Raw genomic sequence first — 10,235 nt, forward strand, 5'->3', positions numbered from 1 at the left:
TCAGGACTTATTTAAGATAAGCTGTTGTCCTCTGTAGCTTGTAGCATGACCCCTCGAGCTCCAGGCCGGTGATGTTAGCCACACTGAGGATATAATAACGATATGTAATAATTAACGTTTTATGAAATGTATTTTACTCCAAGCATCTTTATCACAAAAATATCTATCTATTTAGTTTACTGACATTGCTATTAATATGATTTGTGCTGCCATTCCTAGCTTTAGCTGTCAGCTATCTCAACTAGTTCAGAGTTGTTTACATAAAAATCATCATTTTGTATTTTAGCTCCTATAAAACACTTGGCTAAAATATTAACTAGATATTCTGACTCATATTTCCTCCATAGATTCTCTTACTATATTTATTAGTATTTGCATTACCAAGAAAGAGTCTCAGAGTTAATGGACATGCTTAAATCCAAAATTATTAGCACCCTTCGTTTTAAATCAGTGCAAAATTATTCGAAACCTTATTAGAAATACTATTAATAATCCTTTTCAAATCTGTCTCAGCATCTCGTTCCAGATTTATTCCCTCTTTTCTGTTGTTATAACCTCCACTCTTCTGTGAAGGCTTTCCACTAGACGTCAAACTGCAAGTGTATTTGTTTGCAAGAGTGTGTTTGTGTGTATTATGTAAGAGAATCACAAACAGGCAATAATTAAGATGCTAGGCATGCATTATATACACTATGTTGCTAAAAGTTTTGTGACGTCTGCCTTTTACATGCACATGCACATGCACTCTGTGCAGGCCAGTCAAGTTCCTCCACACCAAACTCCCTCATCCATGTCTTTATGGACCTTGCTTTGTGCACTGGTGTGCAGTCATGTTGGAACAGGAAGGGGTCATCCCCAAACTGTTCCCACAAAGTTGGGAGCATGAAATTGTCCAAAATGTCTTGGTATGAAGCTGAAGCATTAAGAGTTCCTTTCACTGGAACTAAGTGGCCGAGCCCAACCCCTGAAAAACAACACCTGAATTCAATGATTTGGAGGGGTGTCCCAAAACTTTTGGCAATATAGTGTATAAAATACACTCGCATTTGTCAGTCTAAACAAGAAGCAGTGGTAATGAACTGGAACCGAAAGACAAAAACTCACCCAGTGTATTGACAGACATACACTCAACACACAGAAAGAACAAATATTCATGTTAAAAGGTCATTTAATTTGAGTCTTATCCTCCAGATTGATGTCTGTCTAAAGTCATGGAAAAAAACATTTTATTTATGGATGACATTTTGCTTGACATGTGCACTGTCTTATCTACTGTCTATAACATGTTCTTCCGCCTGCCTTTTTGTACAGATGCCTGCTGTCCGGCGGTGCTGGCTGCTGGGCCTGTTGCAATCCAGCACAGGCAGATCCACCATGCCCTCATCCCTAAAGGCAAAGGGGGTCGCTCCTCGTCCAGCGGAATAGCAGCCACCGTGTTTGGGGCCACTGGCTTCCTGGGCCGATATGTTGTCAATCGACTCGGTGAGTGTGTAAAAGAATCGTCCATTCGTGGGCACGTAATTTCCTGCACAAACATCTAACAGATAAATGAAAATAAGATGCTGTGTAAAAAGCAACCGGTTAAGTTAAGACAAAATACACCGATCAGGCATAACATCCTGAGCAGTGCCAGGTGAAGTGAATAAGACTGATGATCTCTTCATCATGGCACCTGTTAGTGGGTGGGATATATTAGGCAGCAAGTGAACATTTTGTCCTCAAAGTTGATGTGTTAGAAGCAGGAAAAATGGACAAGAGTAAGGATTTGAGCGAGTTTAACGAAGGACCAAATTGTGATGGCTAGTCCACTGGATCAGAGCATCTCCAAAACTTGCAGCTGTTGTGGGGTGTTCTGCAGTGGTCAGTATCTATCAAAGTATCCTTTAAGTCCAGGACTGAAAGGATCTGCTGCTAACATCTTGGTGCCAGATACCACAGCACATCTTCAGGGATCTAGCGGAGTCCATGCTTCAGCAGGCTGTTTTGGCAGCAAAACAGGGACCAGCGCAATATTAGGCAGGTGGTCATAATGTTATGCCTGATTGGTGTACACGAATCCATTCAGTGTGTTAGATTTTACAGATTCTCCGAAGTATATAAATGATCAGTGTAGGTGTATTGTGTGTTAAAGCTATAGAGTGTAGGAAAACTCAGTTTAAATAAAGAATACTTTATGGTGGTTTGAGGCATGAAATTCAAGTGTAGTTACTATTACCTCACCTCACAGTGGATCTGCTTCCAAGAACAGCATCCTGAAGCGTTTATTCATTTTATACCACACGTCGTATTTTTTATTCCTTGATGGGTCCGTGCAATTGTGTGAAATGTCCACGAATAAGGTTTACATTTTAGCGTCTATAACAGTGGTTCCTTTTCTTTCGTTTGTTGTTAGTCAGCAAAAAAAAAAATAAAGATGTTTTTTGGAAACGATGATGATGATTAGAATGAGTGTATTAATGTATTCCATTGATTTGCCACCTTTAAGAATTTGACAGTGAGATGACACAAGTCGTAATTATCGTTTCAGTCATATGCTACAGATGAAGTAGTTTTAATTAAAGTCTTCATGAATTTGAGTGTATGATGCTTCGTTTAAGACTTTTGCTTTGTGTCCTCAGGACGGATCGGCTCTCAGGTCGTGATTCCTCACCGCTGCGACCAGTACGATGTCATGCACCTCAGACCCATGGGTGATCTCGGCCAGATCATCTTCATGGTACTTTCTTTTCACTTAGTGTTAAGTGCGCACTACAGAATTCAAGTCCCAGTTAGATTTTTAACATCACTAAGCATGTTTGCCTTTTCCCCCTTATCTACACCGATCAGACATAACATCCTGAGCAGTGCCAGGTGAAGTGAATAAGACTGATGATCTCCTCATCACGGCACCTGTTAGTGGGTGGGATATATTAGGCAGCAAGTGAACATTTTGTCCTCAAAGTTGATGTTAGAAGCAGGAAAAATGGACAAGTGTAAGGATTTGAGCGAGTTTGACGAAGGACCAAATTGTGATGGCTAGACCACTGGATCAGAGCATCTCCAAAACTGCAGCTCTTGTGGGGTGTTCCCGGTCTGCAGTGGTCAGTATCTATCAAAGGTGGTCAAAGGAAGGAACAGTTGTGAACTGGTGACAGGATCATGGACAGCCAAGGCTCACTGGTGCTCGTAGGGAGTGAAGGCTGGCCCGTGTGATCCGATCCAACAGACGAGCTACTGTTGCTCAAACTGCTGAAGAAGTTAATGCTGGTTCTGATAGAAAGGGGTCAGAATACACAGTGCAGGACGGGTCAGGGCTGTTTTGGCAGCACCAACACATATGTAATTTACAGAATGATATTTAGTCATGGCTAAAAGAAAAAAAAGTAGACAGAGAGACAGACTACTGGAATCTTTTCAATTCTCTGAAGTAGATTTGCCGTTTTAGAAAATGACAGTTCAATTTATATTATGAATTAAATATAATTACGTATATATTATTATTATTTGTTTGTTCAGGTACTTTTGGTCTCTGTAATCGGTGGACCACATGTGCTCTTACATTGTTTGCTTGATGTAAATAAATCCTTTGGTTTAGTTGATCCTCCATCTTTTTCTGTAGGAGTGTGAATAAAGTCCAAGTACAATAATAAGATTTTTTTTTTGGCACGTCCTACCCAAATGGTTGTTATGAACAGCAAAAAATGAACACGAACATGACTTACGTCAGCACAAAGTTTAAAAATAGTTGGTTTTCTTTTCACTCCAATGCATCTCGCCAACTAATATTACCTCCACAGTTTCTTTAATTCTGTTTAAAGCAGTAACAGTGCTGTGAGCTGCAGCTTTTTTATATCATCCCTCAACCGTCTTTGCTTCTGTTTCAGGAATGGGATGCCAGAGATAAGGAATCGATCAAAAGAGCAATAGCTCACTCCAATGTTGTGATCAATTTGGTGGGACGAGAGTGGGAGACCAGGTACGCAGAGCTTGTGTATGTTTATTAGGTGTACTCTGTTTGGAGGTGAGGTGCAGTCTGTTAGACATCCTGTTTTGCGTTCTTCAGGAACTACAAGTACGAGGACGTGTTCGTGACCATCCCTCAGCAGATCGCAAAGGCGTCCCGGGAAGCCGGAGTCTCGAAGTTCATCCACGTCTCGCACCTCAACGCGGACATCCGCAGCCCATCGAAATACCTGAGAAATAAGGTACACAATTTCACCGCTCTGATAAAAAACTCGCACAGCGTTCTCCGTAGTGTGAAGAGAGTGGAAAAATAATACAGCAACAGATGCACATTTGTGGGACTTTTATTAGCCCTTGAACAGGAAAAAAAATTCAAGACACTCTGTTGAACAAGACGTCTTTGAAATGTCTTTCAAATTAGTGAATTTTTCACCATTTTAAAAATTCAAGGCAAAGTAACTATATCATATAGATACACCGATCAGGCATAACATTGTGAGCAGCGAGAGGTGAAGTGAATAAGACTGATGATCTGGACAAGCTTAAGGATTTGAGCGAGTTTGATGAAGGGCCAAATTGTGATGGCTAGACCACTGGATCAGAGCATCTCCAAAACTGCAGCTCTTGTGGGGTGTTCCCGGTCTGCAGTGGTCAGTATCTATCAAAAGTGGTCCAAGGAAGGAACAGTGGTGAACCAGTGACAGGGTCATGGGCGGCCATGCTGAAGAAGTTAATGCTGGTTCTGATAGAAAGGTGTCATTGTTTTCCAGGTAAATGGAATACGTGGTCATGTAGCACATGGTGTCAGAAACTGTACTGCAGTGATGCACGATGTTTACTGATTAGATTAATTGGTTTTGTTCATTTAAATCACAGTCACACACTCTGGTGTTTTTATAATAATTTATAATCACACTCTGGTGTCCCCCAAATGAGGATGAGGTTCCCTTTTGAGTCTGGTTCCTCAGTTTCTCATTAGGGATGATTTGGTCTAAAATCTAAGACTTTTGTACTATTGAATCTTATGTTCTGTAAAGTTGCTTTGAGACAATGACAAAAAGCGCTATGCAAATACAAGTGAACTGAACTGAATTGAATTGAATTAAATGAGGATCAGTAAGTGACTCTGACTTGTGTGGTGCAGGCTGTTGGAGAGACAGCTGTGAGGGACGAGTTCCCAGACGCCGTCATCCTGAAGCCGCCCGAGTTCTTTGGAAGAGAAGATCGCTTTTTCAACCACTTCGCAAGTATGTGTCCGGTTTGTCTAGTGCTCGACAAACATCATCTGTAACTGCATTCCCTGTGATCTCTGACTAATTTCATCTTGTGTAAATTGTTTTATATTATGTAAGAATTTTATAGCATATTTGTGTGTGCTGGTTTGTTTGTTTAGACATGCGTTGGTTCGGCAAGGCCGTGCCTCTTATAGCGATGGGAAAGAAGACAGTTAAGCAGCCTTGTCACGTGAGTACTTCACACTCTTTGTTGACCCAAATGTTTTTCAGTGATGACATTCACAAAACTTCCTCTAATTTGTGTGTGTGTCTGGGTGTGAGTGTATTTCTGGGTGTGGGTATGTCTGTGTATGTCTGGGTGCGTGTGAGTGTATGTGTCTGTGAGAGAGCATGTGTGGATGGGAGTGTGCGTGCGTCTGTGTGAGAGAGCACATGCGCGTGTGTGTGTGTGTGTGTGTGCGCGCATATGAGAGAGAGAGTGTGTGTGTGTGTGTGTGAAAGTGAGTGTGTGTGTCTGTGAGAGAGTGTGTGTGAGAGAGAGAGTGTCACATGATAGAGTTTTAGTCCTGTACTGAACATACACCAGTTTCTTGGTCAGTAATTGCAGTCATGACCTCTCTGTTCTGTGTGTAGGTGGTGGACGTGGCCAAGGCCATTGTTAATGCCGCTAAAGATCCTGATGCAGATGGCAAAACATACGCGTTAGTCGGGTAAGAGGCGAGCGCAGTTATCTAAGAACACTGCTTTCAGTGTTGATGACCTACAGATTACTGAGCAAACACCTTCATCCATAATGCTGACCTATACATCAGAGTGCAGCTTTCACAGCTCCTCCCTCTGACCTTTACAGTAGTGCTGGAGAGGTGTTAGGGGCGTGTCTCTGCTCTGTGTAGCGATATAGTGTACTTCTCCAATAATACCTGTACATACAGTACAAACATTAGGTTTCTGGATGAAAAATCTCTCTCCTTCCTTTCTCTCTATCTCTCGGCTATCACTCTCACTAGCTCTCTCATTCACTCACACACTCTTTTGTTCTCTCTCTCTCTCTATTTTTCTCTCTCTAACTGTCATTTACACACTTTTGCTCTATCACTCTATTTTGTTCTCGTTCTCACTTTAGCTAGCTCGCTCATTCACTCACCCTATTGATCTCTCTCTTTTGTTCGCGCTCTCTCTCTGTCTCTCTTGCTAGCTGTCTCCTATTCACTTACAGACTCTTGCTCTCACTATATTTTGTTCAGTCTCTCTCTCTCTCCATATATATATATATATATATATATATATTTTTTTTTTTGTTTTGTTTTTGTTTTGTTTTGTTTTTGTTTTTTGCAAGCAGCTCTTGCTCATTCACTCACACTCTTGCTCTCACTATATTTTGTTCTCTCTCTCTCTCTCTGTTTCTCTCTCTCTCTCTCTCTCTCTCTCACATTCACTCACTCCCAGACTTTTGCTGTCTCTCACTCTTGTTTGTTCTTTATTTCTCTCTGGCTCTCAGTCTCACCATTTCACAGAGAAAGCCTATAGAATTAAAATGTGTTAAATTGAATATGGCTCAAAGCACAGCAGAAAGGAAACTCTTTTTTTCCTCTTCATGTTGACTCCTTCATTGCTTAAACAGTGTCTTGTTTAAACTGTGTGTAATTTAACACCATGTTCCCCTATCAGGCCTCACCGATACCTGCTGCATGACCTGGTGGAGTACGTGTATGCTGTGGCCCACAGGCCATTTGTGGCCTACCCGTTACCACGCCCTCTCTATCAGTAAGCCCTTTCCTTCATATCGGTGTTTTTGATTTTTTTTTAATCAGACAGTCATTGTCTGTATTAATTTATGGGGGTGTGTGTGAATTAATAATTATAAATCTATTTCTTTCTTTCTTTCTTTTTTAGTCTCGTGGCCAGATTCTTTGAGATCAACCCCTTTGAGCCGTGGACGACACGTGACAAAGTGGACCGGGTATGTATATCAGAGCCTGAGATGTATGATAAGGATTTCTTGCGTAATAGTCGGGAGTGCATGAAGTCAAGTGTTTTCCTGCAGTATTAGACTTATCAACGGCAGTCAAGTGTCCTTTAATATTTTTTTCTTTTATTTCTGATGTAATTTATCACATTGCAAATGGAAACTAAACCTTTAATCAGGCTTAGAAATGAGAAATATCCCGGATGTTCCGTCTTCATATGAGTCACGTACATAACACAGCAGTGTGTTTATACACGAAGAAACGATCAGATTTTGGTTTTCATGTGGTGTGGATGTTTAATCTGTTTTGTTTTGCATTGTAACTTTTAAATAATTTGGTCCTGCTGGGTTCTGACATTTTATATACGATTTCCATGCACTTGTGTTAAATCTTCCAATAATGTAGCTCAGCCACTGCAGTGCCTCTGACATGTGCCAACATTCCTGCTTTCATAGGGTACCATTACTTTTGTCCTATTGAATTGTTTAATCTCATGTGGCGTGATTTCTTTGCTTTGTAATTGAAAGATCATTCAAAGATCATTCAAATCAAAGATCATTAATGATTGAGTGTCAGTCAGTGATTTATTTTAATGACGCCACTTAAACAAACAAGCTTTAATCTCTGAACTCCTCAGTAGACATGATGAACAACCCAGTTTCTCTCAGGAGCTCTTTTTCTGGATTTTAATGAATACAGCACCTCTTGTGAGCCTGTAAATAGATTTGTTGGTACACTGCCAGTGTGCAGTCATGTTTGGAACAGGAAGGGGTCATCCCCAAACTGTTCCTCACAAAGTGCTTACTACTTCAGGTTGGTCCTCTCCGTACTCCAGCCTGGGCTTTCCTGATGATCCAGCTACTACCACTTCTCATCAGTAATGGCGACCCTATAAAGCTAGGACAGAAGCCAGTACTGGGAGCTTGTCAATCTGGTTTCGATCCTTGCTTGCCTTGACTTTGAGTTTGATCTATGCCCTGTTTTGGTTTTGGTGGCCTTATTTGTATATACTCTTTCCTGTGAATATAAATATTGCCACATTGTCTATATATCCGGTAGTAGTGGTGTGACTGCCTTTTTTTGGAGGGGAATGTGGGGTTTTGTCTCTCTTTTCTTGGTAAGGGAGGTTAGGGGAGGTAATTGTTCTTTTGGTCCACACTGAAGTCTTCCCTGGTTCGCTGTGTTATATGTCACTACATTTACAATATATCCACTTTATTTCACTGCTGTGTAGTCACTCCCACCTCTGGTGCATCATACTCATGCCTACCATCTCATATATATATATATATATATATATATATATATATATATATATATATATATATATATATATATAATTACACACCATAGACTGGGTCGTAACATGAAGCATTAAGAGTTCCTTTCACTGGAACTAAGGGGCCGAGCCCAACCCCTGAAAAACAACACCTGAATTCAGTGATTTGTCCCAAAACTTTTGGCTATATAGTGTATCTGGTTTGATAAATGAGGTTCGGTCTAATTTATAGACTTGTGTCCCATCCTGAGTGTATGCCTGCATCACTGTTCCTAAGGCAGGCTCTGGATCCAATGAAGCTCTGTCTAGAATTACTGAAGATGAACGAATGACTATATTCTCCAAATATAGGGTTTCTGGTTTTGTTGTTTAAAATTGTTGTACACTATTATCTATAGTGACATTGCTCTTCTTTCCAGTTCCATTTAACAGACATGAAGTACCCAGACCTGCCAGGCTTTGAGGACCTGGGTATCACTCCTTCCTCCGTGGAGCAGAAAGCCATCGAGGTGTTGCGCCGTCATCGCCGTTTCCGCTTCCTGGAGGCTGAGCTGAGCGAGACCAAGTCTCCCAAAACAGTCGCGTATTAATCAGTCAGTCAGAGCACAGATCTCTGCTCACCTTCACATGTTGTGCTGTCTGGTTTTACTGCATTTCTGTACATAAATAAATCATAAATAAATAATTAAAAACGAGATGACCTGTGTCTTGGGATGGTGGTCTATTTTCAGATCCAACACAACAGTTTCCTACATTACCCATAATGCCACTCACCTACCTGCTGACAGTGATGCATTCCATTGTTTTACATCTAACTAAAGAGCGTGATGCAGCGGCGCTTTACTGCGTCCAGTTCTCTCACTTCCTCTTATACTCTCTGGACATAATAAATATATAAATAATCAATATAGAACCAGAATCATGACATGCATCAGAAATTATATGTAAAATATGAATCCTTTGCCTGCAATTTCACCACAGTTTAATATAAACAAAAAAATAAAGCACAAACAAACCTGTCCATTACAAATCGTTTTGGAGAAAAATGCTGCTGCAAAATCAAGCATTTTTGGCCACAACAATCATTAAAACGTTTAGAGGGACTTCCTTACATTTGATAACCAGCGATATTCCTTGAGGTTTTTGTCTGAAAGGTTGTGGGTCTCCTCAGGGCTCTCTGGTTTTCCCCTACTCTCTAAAAATATGACAGTCCATAAAGTGGATGCAAAAGTCTGACAAAGAAAGTTTTAGAATGATTAAAAAGTGGAAAGATGGAAGAATTTGTTTATTTATTTATTTTACATTTACTCCTTTTCAGTTTTTTTTTCTTGCGTATTATCTCTACCACTGAAGCATGCTTTCAGACGACACTGTGATGGATTTGATTTAGAATGAATCTTCAGGTTTTACACAATTTTGTGAAGTCCATGCCAGCTCGGGTTGACGTGGTCCTTCAGAGTTAAGAGTAGGTACACCCCACCAATTCAGTGAATTCAGGTGTTGTTTTTTAGGGCTTGGCTGACCCCTCCTTCCTGTTCCAACCTCAACCTGATAGAACACCTTTGGGATATATTAGAGTGGTGACTGTAAACCAGGCCAAAACTGGGACGTCTGCCTTTTACATGCACATGAATGTAACATGGAGTTGTCCCACTCTTTGCAGCTATAACAGCTTCAACTCCTCTTGGAAGGCTTTCCACAAGGTTTAGGAGTGTGATATGGGAATTTTTGACCATTCCACTAGAAGTGCATTTGTGAGGTCAGGCACTGATGTTGGACGAGAAGGTCTGGCTCACAGTCTCCACTCTAATT

At 40.8% G+C, this 10,235-nt stretch overlaps 1 protein-coding gene across 1 annotated transcript in view; it reads left to right on the forward strand.

Moving 5' to 3' along the window:
- Positions 1-9,118, forward strand: part of ndufa9a (NADH:ubiquinone oxidoreductase subunit A9a) — a 9,373-nt gene extending 255 nt beyond the window's left edge. Inside the window, exons 2-11 of the mRNA XM_058396792.1 lie at positions 1,312-1,482; positions 2,619-2,716; positions 3,864-3,955; positions 4,043-4,184; positions 5,087-5,189; positions 5,336-5,406; positions 5,811-5,887; positions 6,846-6,941; positions 7,071-7,137; positions 8,843-9,118. Coding sequence (XP_058252775.1) covers positions 1,312-1,482; positions 2,619-2,716; positions 3,864-3,955; positions 4,043-4,184; positions 5,087-5,189; positions 5,336-5,406; positions 5,811-5,887; positions 6,846-6,941; positions 7,071-7,137; positions 8,843-9,013 — 1,088 coding nt within the window. The 3' untranslated portion in view covers positions 9,014-9,118. The remainder of the gene's footprint in view (positions 1-1,311; positions 1,483-2,618; positions 2,717-3,863; positions 3,956-4,042; positions 4,185-5,086; positions 5,190-5,335; positions 5,407-5,810; positions 5,888-6,845; positions 6,942-7,070; positions 7,138-8,842) is intronic.
- Positions 9,119-10,235: the final 1,117 nt, after the last annotated feature.

This window comes from Hemibagrus wyckioides, linkage group LG08, assembly GCF_019097595.1.
Source record: "Hemibagrus wyckioides isolate EC202008001 linkage group LG08, SWU_Hwy_1.0, whole genome shotgun sequence".
In the NCBI taxonomy this organism is placed as follows: domain Eukaryota; kingdom Metazoa; phylum Chordata; class Actinopteri; order Siluriformes; family Bagridae; genus Hemibagrus; species Hemibagrus wyckioides.